At 39.9% G+C, this 22623-nt stretch overlaps 1 protein-coding gene across 1 annotated transcript; it reads left to right on the top strand.

Moving 5' to 3' along the window:
• The first annotated feature begins 1285 nt into the window (after positions 1-1285).
• Positions 1286-12566, top strand: LOC139713094 (bindin-like). Its single transcript, XM_071624852.1, has 4 exons — positions 1286-1494; positions 9382-9548; positions 10423-11067; positions 11560-12566. Exons 1-4 carry the CDS (start codon positions 1286-1288, stop codon positions 12384-12386), a joined length of 1848 nt encoding a protein of 615 aa, XP_071480953.1. The 3' UTR covers positions 12387-12566.
• The last annotated feature ends 10057 nt before the right edge of the window (positions 12567-22623 follow it).

The following is a 22623-nucleotide window of genomic DNA, read 5'->3' as shown; positions in this document are numbered from 1 at the left end:
TCTTGTTTTAGATCTAGATCTATTGCTGTTCAGTGTTTTGCATTGATAATTTCTTTACGTATTAGTAAACCTAATTTGTGAATTTACACATCATAAGTGATATTTTATTGAAATATATACGCGGTAGGCCTACATTTCATGGTGTTTTTAGGTCTGCATATTTTGCGAGTCGAAATTCATTAATTTACCCGTATCAACACAAGCCAATTCAAGAATATAGAACCTCTAGATTACTGATGTGCAACGCCGACCTCCTTTGAAAGTGACATAATAATCAGCTCGTTGATATGCCGTCACTCACGAAGAAGAAGAAGAAGAAGAAGAAGAAGAAGAAGAAGAAGAAGAAGACTAGACTCTAGTCTATTAGATACCGGTAATAAAGGTTATGATAATAATTTATCAACAGTATTATACAGATTCTTCTGTGGTTACAGTTCGAAGGTCCGAAGTTACGTTATGCGACGATTTATTATTCCGAAGATTTGCTATTGGAAGATTCGTGATTCCATTCATCCCATATCTATAGGGCCTATACATTTATATTAATTCCATACATTTGCCAAGTTTGAGAGGACAGCATAAGGGTTGCATTATTGAAGTACATCTGATAAATAAAAAACCTTATTTCATCTAGGGAATATCGTAATCATAAATAACATCTTGTTGTTTTTTTAATGTCATATGTTTTAATCATGCATAGAGAAAGTTATAAGGCAATTATCAGTATCTCTATCTGCTGCTTGCCTCCACTGTACTAAAGGCCCCACCCGTTGCCATAGCTGCTAAAGGGTTGTTTCAGGATTCAATTGACTCTACTATTTCTTTCTGCGCTATGAAAGTGTGACAAAAATCACTAAAGTGACCGTATTACCACTGAATGTATGAATAATGAGACAAGTATGAGTATATATGAGTATTATGTATGATCAATAATGAGTATAGATCTAATGAGTATATAACGTATGCGTAATGAGTAGGCCTTAGTGTGTAAAATTCTTTACATGAATTAACTCTTTACTTCCATTAACTGGCAAGTTCGTGGTTTCAATATAAATCACTGCTGTGTGTGGATTTAAAACTTAAAATGATCTTTTTCTTTGATAACTGCTATATAAATCACTCTGTATATTGTACGTAATTCATGTGAGTGATATCCATGGTGATATCTTGAAACAATATTTTCAGCGCAAATAGTCTAAACCTTCCCTTGTTCAAGTTTTGAAATGATGGGAATATCATTTTTTTCCCCAGTTTTGGTCGACAACATTTCGCCCAAAACACGAAGATGACGTTAAGTCCTAGTCCCGTCACGGCATTGTTCTTCATTGTCTTCGCTGCTCCTGTGGTGTTAAGTGCCTTCCCGACGCGCACCTCGAATGACAGTGATTGTGGTGAAGCAGCCAAAACTTGTTGGTGTCAGAATGCCTTCGCCCAATGCTGGGCACCGTACGAGGAGTCATCCATGGACATCCTGGGGGATCGCATCCAACAGTTGTGAGTTCATAATGAAGACACTGATGCACGTTAGTGACATAGTAGTGATAACCCGTCATACGAGAATGTCATCATTATTATACTATCAGCAAGGGTGGATCTATGACTCTTTGCTAAGGGGGTGGGGGTTTGGGTTGACCCAATGACGATGGGTAATACCGGGTCAAGACAAGCAAGCAAGCAAGCAACAACAACAACAACAACAAAAATCTTCACAAACAAACAAAACAAAACAGCCTAAGGGGGGGGGGGGTTAAACCCTTAAGTTGACTTTTATTAACAGTACAATAGACAAGGACACAGTTTCATATGAGCATCGCAGATGGAATGATTAAGAAAATTACGGATAGAACGGGAAAAAAAACCAAATTCCAAAGTTTCACGTGTTTCACATTATCATTGCTTTAGGTTACTGGAACACACACACACACACACACACACACACACACACACACACACACAAGTTTTGATGCAAAAAATATACGATTCTTTCTTTCCGACTTCATGTCACAATACCAATAAATAGGTTAGTGAAGATTAATGTACGTAGGTCCCTGTATGGGGACTTGTTATAGGCCATGACATCATCACCTCATCGAAGTGATGCTTGCCACTAATATCTCTGTGTGTCGTCAGAATCTGAGAAACATCAAATTTCATAACTTTCTGATTTTAGGTCTGATGTTAATGAAACCTTTATACCGTTCTGTTCGTTGTTTGATTTTTTAAGCCAGTTTGAACATTATGTACAATTTCTGATTCATATAACTATGAATATGTGTGTGTGGCAAAATGTCCCTCGAAAACCAGCATTTTTGTTGAACGTTTTACCCGCATTGATTTTCTTTCCTTATTCTAGTTTATGTTTGTTTCTGGTGATGGGATTGAGTGCTATCCTTTTGTCATAGTTTGTACAATGGTTTGTGTATAGACTCGCATGGCATTTACTCTCAAGATGATGATGATGATGATGGTAATAATGATGATAATAATAATAATAATAATAATAACAATAATAATTGCATTTATATATATTTCTAAGCGCACTGGTGCTATTTATACAAGAAAACTAGAAAACACAATAACATATGCAAAACAAAAATAACGGTAACGATAAGAAGAAATACATGTGATACAGTAATACAATGATTAATAACTGACTGTGTGCGCCTCCAGAAAAAAAAAGAAAAAAGATATAGAGCCTATTGAAATATGCCAGGGAAATGACGGGAAGATTTGTAAATTAAAGGAATATATAATGATTAAATTTACGCAGGGACTTATATTTATCAGTGCGACGTAAATTTTTGCCCAGGATTGTCTCTGCAGCAGACAAATCACTGTCACAGCATTTCAGTTTATCCATTTATACACATACCTGGGACACAAAGGAAATGTGAGTAGAATTTCAATGTCTTGTTCAAGGATGCACTCGGAAGGATTCTATAGCCGAAATCACTTGTTTACGAGTTGAGAATGTCTTTCCGCTATTATACAGGGCGTATAAAAAAAAGAACACGTTACACTTTTAAAGAAATTGTTTAAATGACATTTCAAAATATGTGAAGATTTTTTCATATTTATGGATGCCCAATAGTCTCGTCTATCAAGTGCAATCTACAAAACAAATTTTTGTTCACGCTTGGCTGAACACTGACGCTCTTTGTCCAGAGTGTGAAAAATGACTTGCGCCAAATTGAAAGAAGATGGAAAATTCAGCCAGCAGTTCAAATAAGTGCTCCCATTCAAACAAATTGCTCTTTTGCAAGCTTTGATTATGTTATGATAGTCTGAGATTTTTTGTCAGCTTTATCGTAATTTTAATGATTTCATTTCTAAACTAATTGGTGAGAATTAGAGTGTGTAATTAATTCAATATCTTTTAAGCACAGTTTTCACAATACACGGACACAACAATAACATATGCCAGTTATCCATCAATGTGGTAGTGGTGCCAAATTAATCAACATTCATATCATTCATCCCATCAATCAATCAATTGGTTGACCAATTAATTAATCAATCAGTCAATCAATCAATCAATCAATCAATCAATCAATCAATCAACCCATCAACACATGAGTAAAGGGGCTGGTGGTGGAAACAACAAGGGAAGAGAGCAGTGGCCATTTTGGATGAACAAAATACCAAAAACCTAAACAAAACAAAAATCCGAGCCTTTAAGCCACGGGGGGAAGGTGATATTCTTTATGTCGATCTGCCACTGTAAACATGCATACAATTGTGACTGACTGATTATCGATTGATTGATTGATTGATTGATTGATTGATTAAATGAATGAATAATTGATTGATTGATTGATTGATTGATTGATTGAATGATTGATTGATTGCTTGCTTGATTGATTGCTTGCTTGCTTGCTTGATCGATTGATTGATTGATTGATTGGATTGATTGATTGGATTGATTGATTGGATAATTGATTGATTGGATTGATTGAATGATTGGATTGGATTGATTGATTGGATTGATTGATTGATTGATTGATTGATTGAATGATCTTCTTGACTGAGTGACTGGCATGTGGGTTCGATATGTCTGTGCATGATTTGTGATAATTGTGCTTAAAAGATCTTGATGTTGTTAATCAACCTTCCATAACACAATGGAATGATCTAAAACGTTACAGAAAATCGCCAGAAAATTCCTAAACTATCATAACATAATCAAAACTGTGAGCAAAAGACCAATTTGTTTGAATGAGAACACTTATTTGAACTGCTGGCTGAATTTTCCATCTTCTTTCGATTTGGCGCAAGTCATTTTTCACACTCTTGGCAAAGAGCGTCAGTGTTCAGCCAAGCGTGAAAAAATTGTTTTGTTAATCGCACTTGATAGATGAGACTATTGGGCATCCAATATGAAAAAATCTCCGAAACATTTTGAGATGTAATCATGAAAAAATTTTCAAAAGTGTAACGTTTTGTTTCATACACCCTGTAAACATGTAAAAAAAAAAAAAAAAAAAAAAAAAAAACAACGTCAGTGAGGGCATTAGTAAGACTTATCAACACAAGGTACCCAGTGGCGGATCCAGGAGGGAGCGCACCGCCCCCCCCCCCCGTCTTTATTTTTTTTTGTTAAAACAAAACAAAAGAAATAAAAAAATAGGGGAGGGGTGCGTGCGCCCCCGCCCCCCCCCCCCCTTTAATTTTGTAAAGGCGCCTCCTCTTTACGGAACTCCTGGATCCGCCCCTGCATGGAACTAACACGCCCGAGGCGATAGCCATGCAAAGGAGGGACTGTTTCGAAGGTACCGAGTACGGCCCGAACAAAATGATGCACATTATTTGCTTTATAAAATCTTGAAGCAGATTCTTGTCGTATGATTATTCACCCTCATCGCGAGTAAGTGCAACTGTAAAATCTCGTCCGGTTTTCATTGCGACGTGATAGTTATAATGATGACATATTACGTATCAGCAAAATAAATGCCTGATCATCTGAATCCTTCCAACCAATACCCTCATTGTTAACTCCTAGACGTATTATTTTTTAAAAGGCGGATGTTATAAGAAGAAGAGGGAGAGAAGAACATTTCGGCAAGAATTAGAGGGGAAGGTTTTCTTTGTTGCCTCTGAAAGACACTTGTCACTGGTATGTAACTGTCGATGCATCTCATTTTGTTCTGTTTACCCTAGGGATTTGGTTGGACTGTCGAGCGGCGACGCTTTGGCCTACCTTGATAACTTACATGCACTCAGAGAGATAAAGTAAGTATACCTGATGAATTGTGAAAGAGACAATTTTTGCTACAATGCCAGAAATCAATATTGGTTGGTGTGTGTGTGTGTGTGTGTGTGTGTGTGTGTGTGTGTGTAAGAGGGGTCTCGACGACATGCATTAATAGTACATATTCCAATTCCTTTCTTGTCTCAATCGGTGATTTTCAGGCAGGTGCTGGTACTGACTCTGCCATGTTCCCAAACGTAAAATAAGTAGATCAAAAATTTGTTAGCAGGTCGACATCGATATCCGCATTGGCGTACCCAAATCCCTTTAGGGAATTATACAGATCTTTGGCCGACCCAGCAGTGCCTAATTACAATACAAAATCATTATAACAAATGCGTCAATTCTGTACAGTTCTCATTGAACTCCTTTTCTTCTCCTTTTTTCAGTGCTCATAACAATTATAGAAATGAATGACTATTTAAGTTGCTTATCGAATTCATAACATTGTGAGCTTCATGCACAGTTAAGAAAGAAACACCAATGCAATATACCCGTCTGAATTCACCCTTTACCCGCGAGTGGCTTCCTGCCCTGCTGCCATGGGCGTAAATCCCGGGGGGGGGGGGGGATGGGGGATATATCCCCCCTGAAATGGAGGAGGGGGGATGGCCTGTACAATCATCCCCCCTGAATTTTGAAGAAAAAAAATGGAGGAAGCAGAAATGTGATTGTATCAATTTTGGCATATTGCATGACGCGTGTACGCCGGCCTTCAGACAGGTAACAGAGCTGAACAGTATTCTATCTTGTAGGAAATCGAATGCATAATTTTCTCAAGCGCTCGCTCGCTTCGCTCGCTCGCGGACATGGACATACACTGTAAGGTATGGCTCAGACGTTGACAACGTCAAATAGTGTAGGCCTACATGTAAACATGCTAAGACGAGAGTAACTTGGGACCATCTGCTAAATATGTACGAAAACAAACAAACAAAAATAACAAAACTATATTGCCATAATTGAACCCCCTCCATTTCCTGAATCATTCATGAGGAACGACAGTGACTGATGATTCAGTCAAGATACATCTATGGGTATACCCAGGGAAGATCAGGGGCGTCGAAAATATCTCGGGGGGGGGGGGGGGGGGGCAAAGGGCATTTGCCCCGCCCCTACGAAAGTGTTTAGGCAGGCAAATCATTTATCCCCCAAGCAATTTCCGAGATGAGGACAAATTTCGAACTTTCTTAATGGAATTATTGTCCAAATACCGCCAGAACTATGCACCAAATCGTTGAATTGCAATCATAAACATGCAAAAGCTCCGCTATACTGGATCCCTTTCGATAAGTACACTGTTGAGATTGACGTATATTTCCCTAATTTGTCAAAGAGTGTGCAGCATATCTTTCACTTAACAAAAGCTCCCTCATATGCAGAGACGTCGATGGGGGGGGGGGGGGATCAACGGCGTAGCCAGGATTTCATCTTAGGGGGGGGCGGTTAGTCTGCGAGGGAGCGAAGCGACCGAGCCCGAGCGAGCGGAGCGAGCGAGGGGGGAGGGGGAGGGTGTGGGAGGGGGGTGTCCCCCCTCCCACGGTAAGAACTTTTTGCATTTTGATGTTGTAAATGGTGCAATTTAATGATGTTTTTGCGTGTTTTATCGACGTGAAACACTCCCACTTGTTTATGGTGGCAGTTTATTTTGATGTAGATTATTATTGAACAATTTGCCTATAAAAGGGTATGATTTAGATACACTTCTTGTATTAATTCTTTTCACTGAATATCATGAACACGACTGAACCCGAGCGAGCGGAGCGAGCGAGGGGGTAGGGGAGGGTGTGGGAGGGGGGTGTCCCCCCTCCCACGGTAAGAACTTTTTGCATTTTGATTTTCCAATGGTGCAATTTGATGCATGTTTTTGCGCGTTTTATCGACGTGAAACAGTCCCACTTGTTTAAAGTAGCAGTATATTTTAGTGTTGGTTATTATTAAACAATTTGCCTATAAAATGGTATAATTCAAACACACTTCTTGTATTAATTCTTTTCACTGAATATCATGAACGTGACTGAACCCGAGCGAGCGGAGCGAGCGAAGGGGGAGGGGAGGGTGTGGGAGGGGGGTGTCCCCCCTCCCACGATAAGAACTTTTTGCATTTTGATATTGCAAATGGTGCAATTTGATGCATGTTTTTGCGCGTTTTATCGACGTGAAACAGTCCCACTTGTTTAGGTATATAGCAGTATATTTTAGTGTAGATTATTATTGAACAATTTGCCTATAAAATGGTATAATTTAAATACACTTATTCTATTAATTCTTTTCATTGAATATCATGAACGCGACTGAACCCTAGCGAGCGGAGCGAGCGAAGGGGGAGGGGAGGGTGTGGGAGGGGGGTTTCCCCCTCCCACGGTAAGAACTTTTTGCATTTTGATTTTCCAATGGTGCAATTTGATGCATGTTTTTGCGCGTTTCATCGACGTGAAACAGTCCCACTTGTTTAAGGTAGCAGTATATTTTAGTGTAGGTTATTATTGAACAATTTGCCTATTACATGGTATAATTTAAACACACTTCTTGTATTAATTCTTTTCACTGAATATCATGAACGCGACTGAACCCGAGCGAGCGGAGCGAGCGAAGGGGGAGGGGAGGGTGTGGGAGGGGGGTGTCCCCCTCCACGGTAAGAACTTTTTGCATTTTGATATTGCAAATGGTGCAATTTGATGCATGTTTTTGCGCGTTTGATCGACTTTAAACAGTCCCGCTTGTTTAAGGTAGCAGTATAGTTTAGTGTAGATTATTATTGAACAATTTGCCTATAAAATGATATAATTTAAATACACTTCTTGTATTAATTCTTTTCACTGAATATCATGAACGCGACATGATGTTGCTGCCAGTAATTGCCACCAGTTTTCGCCCGGTGCTCCCCCCTTAATCTCCACAGCGAAAAACATAGCTATATACAAACGGCAGTTTTGGGACTGTAAGATGTCAAAATTTTGAAGCTCGCTTCACTCACTCGCATTTAATCATTATGCCATTCTCCTGATGTTGCTGCCAGTTATTGCCAGCAGTTTTCGCCCGGTGCTCCCCCCCCCCCCTTAATTTCCAAAGCGAAAAATATAGCTACAAACGGCAGTTTTGGGACTGTAATAAGTCAAAATTTTGAAGATCGCTCGCTTCGCTCGCTCGCTCGCATTTAATCATTATGCCATTCTCCTGATGTTGCTGCCAGTTATTGCCAGCAGTTTTCGCCCGGTGCTCCCCCCTTAATTTCCAAAGCGAAAAATATAGCTACAAACGGCAGTATTGGGACTGTAATAAGTCAAAATTTTGAAGCTCGCTCGCTTCGCTCGCTCGCATTTAATCATTATGCCATTCTCCTGATGTTGCTGCCAGTAATTGCCAGCAGTTTTCGCCCGGTGCTCCCCCTTAATTTCCAAAGCGAAAAAATACAGCCACAAACGACAGTTTGGGGGACTGTAAAATGTCAAAATTTTCAAGCTCACTCGCTTCGCTCGCTCGCATTTAATCGTTATGCCATTCTCCTGATGTTGCTGCCAGTACGAACTGCCAGCAGTTGCGCCCTGTGCGCCCCCCTTAATTTCCAAAGCGAAAAAATACAGCCCAAAACGGCAGTTTTTTTACTGTAAAATGCCAAAATTTTCAAGCTCGCTCGCTTCGCTCGCTCGCATTTTATTGTTATGCCATTCTCTTGATGTTGCTATCAGTAATTGCCGGCAGTTTCACCCGGTGCCCCCCCCCCCCTTAATTTCCAAAGCGGACAAAATACAGTCACAAACTGCAGTTTTGGGACTGTAAAATGTTAAAATTTTCAAGCTCGCTTGTAACAGTTTGTCAGAAATATATCACTCTCCTCCCACTTTATATTTCATGCAAAATAGTGAGACATCCGATCCCTGTAAACCAAGCTCCTCTCACCCCCCCCCCCCCCCCCCCCTCAAGGCTGCGCCGGTTCGGTTATGGGCTTGTAATCGTGGTGATGGTGACTATCGCCGATCATCCCCCCACTCCTCAGTATGGATTTACGCCGTTGCCTGCTGCCCTTCTTGACTGCATGGAATCTATTTGATAGAAATAATCAGATAACGTTGCTAAACATGATCACTAATATGACAAAAATAACAAGCTTTGTCTTCTCTCTATTCTCGAAGATTCCAAGGCCAGAATGATGTCGAATGTTCTTGCAAATCTCTGAGACCTTTCTTGAAATATTCCAACGTGACTCTGGTGAATGCTGCATCGCTCCTGTTCACTGGTTGTCGAGCGCATGGCTGGGAAGACGACTCCATGTCTGCACTCTCACTCACCAATCTGTGTTGTAAGTGCGCCTCGTACGGTTCACTCCTCTTCATTGTTCTTATGGCTCCTAACTTTTGATCCCTTTGTCCGTTTGTAAGCAAATTTGGATGGCAAATGTCCCTTGGGGATTTGAAGGTCACCACAAGATCAAATGTCATAGGCGGCCACCAAGGCGGGTCAATGAACTTCCGGGAGTTAGAAAAAAAAATTCTTCTACGCGAATGGGCGAGACACAATTAGCACTTGCCTTAATTGTTTGTTGTTTATTTTTATTTTTTAGCAACGCGATATGCTTAGGTATATAAAGAGAATTCCAGTCATATCGAAGAAATTATTCCTTAAGTTTAACAATTATGAAAATTACATAGTCTGTACTGTAGCACTGAGTGACGACGAGTTAAGGACCAAAATGATACACATTATACATTGTACTTCTTTGACCAGTCTACAAGGAGGATGGGGGTGCCGGGGGAAGTCGGCTGTGCCCCTTGAAGATGATTATTATTATGTCTATACAAACGTGAAGGAAGGAGAAGCAGATATATAGTTGATAGTATTAAAAGTATAGAATACGATTTAAGAAATAAAAAACTACAGTGATATTAACAAAGACATCATACGCATTTTTTTTTTTCACTTAAAAGGTGATTCCAGGTAGGGGAATGCTTGGTAAAACTCGAACGACACTAAAATAACTGGACTGCTCAAAGATGAAGAAAACAGACAAACAAACATACAGAAAGGAACGTGGACGCTTGTAGAGAATAAATGAAATGCCAATACTTTTGATATACTAATTGATACAATAATATTGGCCATAACAGCACTTTTTTGTCCTCTCTCTCTCTCTCTCTCTCTGCCTCTCTTTCGGTTTGTGTGTGGGTGGATTCCAGACCAACACCGCTTGTCCATGAATCTTGTCGAGAGAGCAGCTGATGACGAGATGGAGAAAACAAATCAGATGAAGGGCGCCCTCCCCATCGTCGAATCTGGCAAGAAGAAAAGTCCGCCTTTGTTCGATTTCTTTATGGGACATCGCAAGCGGAGATCAGTGGGCAACAGGCAGACTGATGAAGCAGGCTATGAGCAAACTGGGCGTCAGAGGCGGTACAATCCCACAGGGAACGTCGGTAGGGCGGGAGCCCAGCAAGGGGGTGGTACACGAGCAGCTTACCCCCCGGCCCAGTCAGGCCGGCCCAACTACTATGACCCCAGGGCCAATAACCCTCAACCTGCGTACGCAGGGCGTGAGTATGGAGCGCCCGGTGCCCGCCAGCAGCAGTACATGGAAAACCCATCGCTTCCATCTGGCCGTGCAAATGGTGCAGCACCTGGTCCAAGACAAGGTGCGCCTTCCGGGCATATACCTGGACCTGCATATGGACCTTCGTATGGACCAGCGCCAGCTGGGCCTGTTATACCACCAGCTGAAGGTGCTGGTGGGGATTTCGATAGTGTGTCTCGGACAATGGAGTCTGATCAGCCCCTACACGAATACTCTCTCAGCAGCTCACAAGATGATACCATCAGTGCGGAGGGTATGTCATTACATAATTATAATGATAATAGTACTAGTAAATGATGATTGCTGATATTGTAAACCGATTAAATGAGTATTTTGATGCAGAGAGAAAAAAGCTGTACATTCATGGACAACGAAACGTCTTTTTCTACCAGCAAGACATTGTCATTATTAGCTTATTCTTGTTTTCAACTCTTAAAAGTTTCGGATTACACGTTGGTAGCCTTCTTATCAGCTATCTATTGATTACTATTGCTTATGAAGAAATATATGCCTCACTAGCTACCCGAGACGATACACAAGCAGATCTATCCAGTGTTGCAGGTAGCAGTCCCCGGCGTACTACTCCCCTATAACAAAGGGAAGAAATTTGTCTCTCCTTACTGTCTGATTGCTTAGTACGAAACACAGTACAAGACGAAATGTGATGGTCTATGATTATCATGCATGTGTGCCACATATAAAACTTCTAAATCATCTTGTATTTATTTCTTCTCAATGTACTTAGTCCTGGAAAAGATAAAAGCTGTACTCGGTGCGACAAAGATCGATCTTCCCGTCGACATCAACGATCCATACGACCTGGGGCTTTTATTACGACACTTGCGGCATCATTCCAACCTTCTGGCAAATATTGGTGACCCAGATGTACGAGGTCAAGTTTTGACCGCTATGCAGGAAGATGAATATGAGGAAGAACGCGACGCAGCCACTGGGGCTCGAGAGGAGTTGATGGCTCTCAATGCAGGAGGTGGAGAGGGAGCGGTGGAACGGAGACATATTCGAGCCAATCAGGATTACAGTGAGCAGGAAGAAGAAGAGAGTGACATCAACCAGGATAGTCAGGAAGAACCGAGCGATTACCCTGACAACGGGGAAGGTGTCCAAGCTTCCCAGTATCAGAATAATATGCGAAGCGACTTCGATCAAGAAAGCCAGCAGGTTAACAGATTTCGCTCTCCAAATGAAAACGACCGGAATGTTGGCTTCCCCTTTGATGACGATTATGAGGCAGTTTTCGACGATGGCGGCATGGAGGAAGAGCAGCATCGTTCTGGGTTCGAAAACGATTTTGCTCAAGATCGCGATAACGATGAGCAAGAGGATGATTATATTGATGATGACAGCGATTACGATGACGAAGACGAACCAGAGTATCAGCAGGAAGCGAGACGCTACGGGCAACGCCCACAATACAATGGTCCTGCATACAATGGACAGGAGGACAATTACCACCGGCAAGAAACGCGGAACAACCCCTATGGGCAAAGACAGGCTCGTGCAGGCCGTCAGGGAGGCTCGCGGGGTGGTGTTTCACAACGGAGAGGCCGGTAAACATTAAGAGAGTGATGTGTTCCGAATGCTCGGGGTCACTCAGTTGAATGCTATATGCGTGCGAGGGATATTCATATGTCAGCGGTGGACTGTAAAGTAAAGCTAGTCAAAGTGATATCAGCAATATGTTGTATTCTGGAAAAGGGTCTTAGCAAAATTAATTTCCTAGGATTGCGCGGCATTTTTTTTTCTTGAGGGGCTCTCACTCCTACGTTTCAGACGACGGTAGTTTGATCTTGAGCTATTTGTCATTGAACGATAAAGTATCTGTCGGGTCTTAAACTCTTGTGCATGTTGTTATGTTGTTTAAGTATTGATATCTTTTTGTTCATCGTTCACCCACAAAAATCAATCATTATACTGATATATTTTTTATTCAAAATGTGAATTCTAAGCTCTTCAAAAACTTACTGAAAAATAGCTATCACGCCACTATTTCATTTCCCCAAACGAGGAACCAACTTAAGATTAGATATGACGACTTCATATGCAGTTGTGATCGATGAAGTGAACTGGCAAGTATCTCTTCGTCATTGATAATTGTTTCGTTAGCTCCTGACGCAATGTCTATTGCCATGAGGAGAGTGATCATTTTTATCTAAAACAGAAATTACTGGCATGATCATCAAAACAAGAGTTCTTTCAACAGCAGCGTACATCTCAGACCGTCATTGATCAGCTCTGAATGCATGCATGATATGAAAATTTGCAAATATGATGTTGACCAACAGTGACTGTTCTCCAAATAAGTAACGCTGTATAAATCATGAGCTGCACGTGTGCTGGCCTTCTTCAACGATTAAAGGTACATTGTACTTTAATTTATATCCACTTACATAGTGATGTGCACCTTGTTACTGTTCAACGTGATTTACAATGAACATGTTGCAACAACATAAAGTCGTAAGTTGGTATTGCATCATTAAAAGCTGAAAGATTCATAAACCCGATAATATTGACTGTTTCTCATTAATTTTTTTTTTCTTATGGGAAGGGCGATCCACCGCTCTCGCGTTGTTTGGATGTGTATTTGAAAACAAGGTATCATATCTGCGTTGATTTTTTTTTTCATTTACCATTATGCACTAAAAGCATTAAAAATTTTTTTTTCTTTATCCTCTTACAAGGGACTTTATTTGTTCGTGATTTCAAAAGATATAACTTTATAATCTCACTCAAACACTGCATGATTCTACAAACGTGCACAAAACAGTGACAACATCAGTCGGTTCAAACTGAAATAAAAACAAAGTTTATTGTTTGTTTCTAGAGTAAATATTCGTCTATCGTTTAGTGCCACATGGCGTCTGTAAAGTATAAACAATGTTTTATGGACTATTTACATTCCTGCCTAACAGTAAACTGTATTTTGTGTTTAAAGAGGTCCATAAAATTCCACGCAACCAATATGATAACTACAACATCTGTATGTCTTCTCCACTCTTGATATTTGATCACATCATGATGCAGTGTATACAAATCAATGTAATATGTTGTTAATAATAATAATAATAACAATGATAATACAAGATAGTGGCTACTTGTATAGCGCACAGGTCCACTTTTCAGTGCTCATGGCGCTTCAAAAATGAAAAGATATCATATATTTACATGCATATATACATATTCAAACATTTCAACAAAGAAGAAAAGGGTAAACAAAAACAAATATATACCAAATAAAGAATACAACATATACCAATTGAAAATACAATATTGATCCAACATTAATGACATATAGCAATTACAGTCCTCAGTATGAAAGGAACAGATAAGTTTTAAGTTTGGATTTGAATGACTCTGTAGATGACAGTTCCCTTAACAGAAGAGGCAACTGATTCCACAATTTTGGTCCCATAACGGAAAAAGCACGATCACCATACCCATGTTTTACTCTGGGTGTTTGGAGTAAGAATGTATCTGATGGTCAACGTAGCCCTCGTGTCGAATTGTATTTTTGAACAGAATTACTTATGTATATGGGGGGAAAAGAATGAACTGAATGATGTAATAATAACAGAATCTTGAAAATAATCCCTTTTTTCTACAGGTAACCAATGTAAGGAACGGAGAACTGGATCAAACTTATTAGTAAAAGTTAACAATCGGGCAGCAGAATTTTGCAACCGTTGAAGTTTTGTGACATAGCCATAACATGATTAAAGTGAAAACGTAGTTCTGATAAGGGTTTGAGAACCCGTCTTGCACCATGTCATATTTTCTTGCAATATTAGATGCGACCAGCCAGAACGCGAAGCGCTCCCATAATTACAACATAACATTCGGTCCCGCCGTCAAAGCGAGGCCGAGCTGTCTCCGGGTCCGAGTTAGCCGACCCCATTCTCAGATTACCACTCCGGCAAACCTGTTTGGTTAATATTTTGCATTTTTATAGTTGCCCAACGAATATTTTGTTATTACAGCATCATTCCACACATTCTTTAGGCATATGTGTACATTTTGGAGTAAAATTCGACAATTCTGTTGGCGTACCTGAAGTGTTGTTATATATCAAACAAACATGCGTTGGTACGCAATTTCTCGCAGAAATTTGAGAGGTGACTTCATATACCGTATATCGCAGTCTAACTCCGAAGAGTCGAAATTCAAGTATATCATCATTAATTCATCGTATCATATACAAACGACGGAAGCAAAAAACAAATACAATTAAAAAAGCAATATCTATAATGCGTTTTTGCTGCGTTGTTTTAACCACCTGTAGGCTAGTGTGCAGTCAAACACACACCTTTGCTCTTGAACAAAACTAACCTCATGAGACCAACAGACTGTGAAAAAGCTTTGCTCGAGGCGACCAAGAATAACACCACCAAGGAATCACCGAATCTGTGTATAGGGCCAACACTGTAAACGAATATAACCTAAAATGTTTGCATAAGATAGATCATACACATCCATTGGGCATACCACGATGATACTCGTCCTGTATTTCCATGTTACCTCAGATATTATCTGCAAAGTTCATTCATATCCTCCACTGCTCACATTTGAAACGCCAAGAAACAAATGAATGTGTTCACGGCAGTTGAGATCAACAGGAGCCAGAAACCACCTGGGAGTCCGATTAAAATCGCTCTGAAATTCTTGATAAGCATTATAACGATTGCATCAAACTGGGCAGAAGTCAAGCCAGGTAGACCTCAAAAGTATCTTATCTTTAAACAATAAAAGCAACTTCTTAATACCTCCACGATGTTCGTTGAAAGGTTAAAGCTAAAACATAGTTCTCGGAAGGGCTCAAAATTCATCTTCCATCATTTTAGGATTTGCTTTCAATACCATGAATAGGGCGTACATCGAAAGGGTCTACCAAAAAATTTACCTGGCTGACGCGTTTTACCATGATGACGAGTTGTTTTGGCGTGTTTTAAGATCAAACGTGTAGAGATATTTTGATGGTAGAACCTTTACACGACTCTTTACTGCAGAAGAACCTCCCCCCCCCCCGTTATCCCCACAATTAGCATTGTAGAAAAGTAGAACCAATGAGGTTCGAGAGATGGAGTTATAACTGACTATGATTATTCAATCAGCTGTCAGTTTTCTATGGATGGACTAAAGAATTCCACAGGTGCAGTTGTGCCTTTGATGTTCAATGCTTGAAGCCGCCATCTTTCTGAGCAATCTGAAGATTCCTTTTTAACGCTAACATAATATTGGGTATATGCTGCTCGTTTATATATCAAATTCAATGAAATTTCACCTAATGATAAACATATAAAACGAAAGTCAATTCCGTTCGAAAATATGTGCAAAAGTGTAAATCTGAGCTATATTTTGTGAAAGTGTTTGAAATTTTACCCTTATGGAAAGCCGGTTTTGTCACTTTTCTCCTTATTTCCGCCAAATGAAACTAATATGGTATCATCTTCAAGTACAGTTCTTTATAAATTAATATGTCAGATTAGCGTACAGACACGTACAGGCGAGTAATTTTGATATCTATTTCAGCAATATTTGAGTAATTTCTATTCGCGCACCCCCGTGCCTTTACCATTGTCTCCCGTCCATCGTTTGTAACTAGGGATAGCGAAAAGTAATTACCATCACAAAGACATAATATTCCTTGGAAAGTGGCTGGTGATTATGCAGTGAGACATGAGTCAATTGTCTTCGCATCTGAGCGGCAGATCCAGTTTGACACATACTTCAAGTATTTTTGAGTGGCGGCTTCGAGCATAGGATCAAAGCGAATAAGACTGTTGTGACTCCATTTCTCGAACCTCCTTATAATTGGTAGAACATTATATAGATGATGACTGGCGAGGGAGGGAACATACCGAATGTTCCACCCGAAGGGTTTGAAATACTGTTGAGGGACTTATTGCCTCCCGAAATAGCATTTCAAACCCTGAGGGTGGAACGTTCGGTCCATGTTCCCGACAACAAAAGTCATCATCTGTTATATTATATGGGGTAGCAACCTCATATGGGGTCGTGCATCTGCCTACCTTTTAAAGAGACTAGTGGTGTTACAGAAGCAGGTTATTTGTCTTTGCACTGGCTCACATTGTGCGCATACACATGATCTATTTCGACGCCTCGGCGTCTTATCTCTGTCTGATTTGGTTTTGTACAAGACTGGAATTTTTATGTTTAAGTTTATTCACAATACACTTCCATCTGTTTTCATGGATTATTTCAAACGTTGTGATGAAATTCACTCAAAAAACACACGGCATCAATTCAATATTCATCCATTTTGTTTCCGAACAACTCGTACCCAAAAACAGTCGATAAGGTTTCATGGATCTAATATTTGGAACTCCGGAATTCCGGAAAATCTTAAAAAGCTGCCTCTGAACAATTTCAAGAAAAAAATTCGATATGCTCTTGCCTTCTCATTTTAGTGAAAGTAGGAAATTTGAATTACATTATTTTATTATGTATTTTACATGAGCTGCAATCGGTAATGTCTTCTCGTACTATTTAAACGTATTTTTGTAGTCTCGTTCTAGATACCTCGTTCTGTTTTGTTTGCTTTGCTTCTTGTGGTGTTATTTGTTTTGTTTTGTCCTTTGTCTTAGTATGTTTTATTCTCTCCATGTTCCCTTGATGTTATTGGTAATTTTTTTTAATTTCAATTCTGTGCTTGTTTTAATATGTTTCAATGATTTTTCTCTGTGCTACTTTTATCATTTGGTATTTTAATGTTCGAATTGCAATATGTGTATGATTTGTTTTCAAGGGTACATTCTATTCTAACAAGCCTCTGGCTTTCTCAGAACTGTACCTGCTACATTTTGTAAACATTTTATATCGAAACGATTTTTATTATTGAATAAATGTATGAATTGAATTGAATTGAATAACGAATGTGCTTCCATCACGTGACTGTGTTTAGCCAATCACTAACCGGTATTTGACTAACCCATTTAATATAACGTGATGATCTATTGTGCCCTTGCAATCGTATCTTATACAACAAGCTGCATGTGATTCAATCTGGCCCGGAAGATCGTTGATATCACTGTGGCCCGATTGGTCGATTACCTATAATCGATTATGAAAACTACGTTGTAACCAAGGTGGGGGTAAGCTCTGAGATTATGGACCTTCTGGCGAACTTTTTTGCGAATGAAAGAAAAAATATTATTCATAGGGGTGAAGGTTCAGGTGCGAGTTTCTTCACTTTGTCTCCCTCTAGAAATCAAATTTGTTAAGATCGCAACTGCTGATCTGTAAATTAACAAACATGTCTGAAAAAAGGAACCAGCGGGACTCGAACCTGTCATCTACTGCTTTCCGGGCAGCGACAATACTACCAGGCTGTCCCTGGTTGCCAGCAGTGAAATGATGAACATGGAACAAAATACCCACGCTCCGAAATTCCGTGTGGACATTTTTTGGTGAAAATTTCGCATTTTCGTCGTTACCCCACGCGAAATCGATTTTATGTCACACATTTCTTATGCACACGTTTATAATCTTTAGAGCAATAATCGAGTTCTGCTGGCGTATATTATGAGAACTATGTTTTGGCTTTGCATTCAGCCATAGTATGTGCATGTATACCCCTATATCTCAGAGTTCTTATAATACGTGATCTTAAGGGTAATTTCTGTTGTTGATATACCCGACGCGGTAGAATTCCGTTTTGATTGCGCCAAATATTAATAGATCATCATGGTAGTTTTCCTGTTCATATCAGATCGTCTGTCCTTAGAACATGACGATACATTGGCTTTCGACTAAAAAGGCGAAATTTGGAAAGACTTCTCGATAGTACGAGTCTCGCTCTCAGCTTTTTTTCTAACTACTTATCAAGGGGCGTGATTACTAGCGTTGACTTCGGCGTATATGTGTATATGTGTACACAATTTAATGACATTGCATAACAATCGTAAACACCCGATAATATTTGTATACTGCCCATTAACACGTGTGACAATAAACTGTGTTTGTCCAACTTTTCAAACGCACTTAAAGATTGACTTTATTCCTTCCACATCCTATATGTATATACAAACGGTTTACTATGTTTTATTTTCATTCCCTTATTTTAACGAAAGATAAGAAGTTTTTACGGTTTTAAACGTGTACCATCATAAATTGTTAAGAGGCTCGCGTTATGAATCTCACCTCCCTGATCTCTATAACTTTTTTTGCCACATACCAGGCGATGTCAACTGAAAAATGAAGCCCAGTATGGCCTGCAAGGCAAGCGATTTTATAACAATATAACTCGTCACTAAACATGGCTGTATATTATGGCTCGCAACATTCACGAAAGTGGTGTTGTGTCAAAATCATGGTTTGAATGAAGTCCATGGACTTAGATAAGCGTGACAATGACGATGACTTGTAACTTCAAATTTATGTTTTATGCCATTTTATTGTTATCTTATATTCTTAAGTTGTTAATTTTACTCGACACTATAACCATTGAATATCTTAGGATATCAGAGTATGTGTTTATTTGTTCGTTTGTTTGTTTGTATGTGTGTGTGTGTGTGTGTGTGTGTGTGTGTGTGTGTTTAATTGGGAAGGAATCAAAAACCTAGAATTTATTTAAACGGCTACAAGTTAATTGGGAAGAAATATTTCTAAACCTACAATGTCTGTACTTCGCCTCGTCAGGAAAACAAATTACAACTTTCGCCTACCCTCGTCAAGGGCTATACTGCTGTATTAAAATTGCGATAGGAATTGGCTTGTTGCCTGTTCAGATAAGGATACAAGTAGAATAATGACGTGCACTGATGATACGTGAGATTAATGTTTATTCTTCACGTCAGCATTGTTGTTTGGACAAATTTATGGACTGCAAGGTTGAAATCATTTGAAAGATTGAAATAACATGATATGTAATTCTGTGGTTTTCTTAGATTAGGTTATTTGTTTTTCTTTAGGGTAGGGCTTAGTCTTTTTTATCGATTTGATAATGATGATGCTCAGAGTCTGTTACGATTATTCTGTGTCGGTTAAAGTTAGTTTTTTTCCTCGCCATTGATTGATGAATGTAACAAAAGGGAAACAACGGAGGTTTAATACCTAGTTGAGTAATGGCAAGTGAAAAGAAATGTTAGTACTGTAAAAAAGACACAAAAAACCTCTGTATTCATTTTGTATTCAAAATGCTGGTATGAAGGGAAATAGGCACAAAGGATTGAATAAAAAGCACAACACACAACAACAACACAAAAAGAATGAATGGAGTGAAAGAAAGAAGGCTATAATGATTAATTTTGATGATGTTAGATCTTCTTACAGCCAGAAAAAGAGAACCATGGGTAAAATGGTCTTAAGAAAAACAATGTTTGTGTTTTACTATTCCCTCCCCTCCCCCTTCCCTCAAAAGAGAAGAAAGGAATCCCCTTGTCTAATAACAGTTTGTGTGAGTTTGAAACAGGATTACTGCGTCCAAAGTGATTTCCAAGATGCTTTATAATACATGGCATGTGCACACACACACACACACACACACACACACACACATTCGATATCAGGGGGGTGTTTCATCAACGTTTGTCAGCGCTGACAACTGTCAGCGTTGACAATTTCAGCAAAATCCTCGGTTTTCATTGGCTGAGATGCTCTGGTCACTGACTGTTACCATGGTGATTCAAGTTGTCAGCGCTGACAAACGTTGATGAAACACCCCCAGGACTTTGGGGGATTTTTGCTTTAACGCCAAGGGACGAGGGGGGTTTCTATACCCTATGCACGTTCTCCACTGGTTTTACTAGCATCGTCAAAAGTGTCTGTGCACACATATCAGGGGTAATTCATTTGTTTAGAGGTCGTGTTTCGCCCTCCTTTTTTTTGGAGGGTCATGAATGTTTGACAATGTTTATGCCATTTTTATTATCAGATTACTGAATCAAAATCTTAGTGATGGACTATTAAAAACCAAATGCATCTGAAAATTTGCGGCAGATCGAATTAAGCAGGCAGGCTTTATACTGAAGAGAACTTTCCAGGAAGTTCATTGTTCGAAGCTCAGGAGGTGCAGCCACTTTCTCATTGCCTTGAATTGTATCGAGACCAGTTGGTAAGTAAAGAGTTTCGGTGATTTTATTCAACTGTTTCTTCCTCTATATTTTCATGTATCGCGATGAAAGATTATACCTTACGTCGGTTTCATTGACCAAAGGTTTGTTAGGCCTGTAGGAACCGCAGAAAAATGCGAGAAGACCCCTAAGTGACTGCGCTAGGGATGACACACTTAATGGAGATCGCTTAGTAAGGAAGCAGACGGCACCGACGGTTAACTATGGAAATTCAACAGTAAGTCCAAGGTTACATGCATGTGAAGTCTTTTCGCTGCATTATGAATTGCCTGGAGTTTATGTAGCTGTGAGTCAGAGATACTATACTAGTACAACAAACTGTTACAATAGTCCAAATGACATGTAACAAAAGCCTGAACAAGCTTCTTAGTGGTCTTTACATCCAAAAACTGACGAACTTTTCCAAGCTTATACAAAGCGAAGGATGCCGATTTACATTTCTGAAACAAATTTGTACATGACCATTAGGTTCAGACGGTGATCCTTATCCTCAAGGATAGCTATCTTTGAGGATAGGCTCTGGCCCCCTAACTACGACGCGCGTTCACACAACGAAGCTTATCATCGAAGGTAGCTATCCTCGAGGATAGGCTCACTGCTTCCCGTAACTACGCTATCTACGAATTCCTATCAAAAAGTTTTGTCGACGCGATGCTTAACTACGAGTGGGGACCCCCATGGCTAGTTTATAGATGAGCGCTAACCCTGAGATATCTCGTGGAAAGCTATCTGCAAGTTAACTTCAAGATCCTCGAAGATAGCTCTCCTTGAGGTTAAGGATCACCGTCTGAACGAAACTACATGACATTGTATTACATGTATTAGTGCTTCTCCTGCTGTGTTAGAGAAGAAGGAGGAGAGTACTACATTGCATTGTTATGGCTCGACACCAACTTTGTTTTTCTCTGGGGTCACTTCAGCCCACTGAAATCTTTACATATGAAATTTTGGTGGCCCGGAAAAGAAATGTAGTAGCCAAAAATAAACAGGAGCATAACAGATAGGGCTACCAAAAGAAAGCCTTTTCGAATATTAGGTGGCTCGATATCACGTTTTAGTGGACCCGGGCCACCGGGCCACCGGGCCACCGGGCCACCGGGCCACCGGGCCACCGGGCCACCGGGCCATCGGGCCAAAGGGCCACCGGGCCAAAGGGCCACTGCCAATGTCGACCCTGCTATAGGTTTGTACTGGGTTAGTCCACATGGTCAAGGAAGGTGTTGTTTGGTCATGATGATAGTCTAACGGTAAAGTTTGAAAGGGAAGCAAGAGAAGGCCCCTTTGCTTTCCTCAGCAATGTTCCATTCTATTAGCTTGTGCAGAAAATATTTTCTTTTCACTTGATTAGGCAACAGTTTATATCCGCACAGCAGATAAGAGCGTCTTTTATGATATAAACCAACAATTCAGTGATATTCAGTGATCCACAATTTGCAGAAAGCCTTGGACAGGGTTCATCATGTCTGTTGCATAGAGTTTCCTCCAACTGCATCATTCTGTGTAAAGCTCAAGAAAATATTATAATCACAATCTTCTGCTTGATGGGGAATGTTGAGGTAAGTTATTGTGGTTTGCTGTAAACATCAACGCAATGCCAAAACTGATAGCAATACTATAGTAATTGGCACATGGCTGGCGATCAATCTTCAGTTACTCAGCAATTGCCTGACGAATAAAAATCGTCTTTTATTGCCAGCAATCAT

This window comes from Diadema antillarum, unplaced genomic scaffold, assembly GCF_040938485.1.
Source record: "Diadema antillarum isolate AM-2024a unplaced genomic scaffold, OU_Dant_1.0 seq00001904_RagTag, whole genome shotgun sequence".
Taxonomy (NCBI): domain Eukaryota; kingdom Metazoa; phylum Echinodermata; class Echinoidea; order Diadematoida; family Diadematidae; genus Diadema; species Diadema antillarum.
Note: the sequence above shows the minus strand (reverse complement) of the source record. Positions and strands in the feature narration are given on the sequence as shown.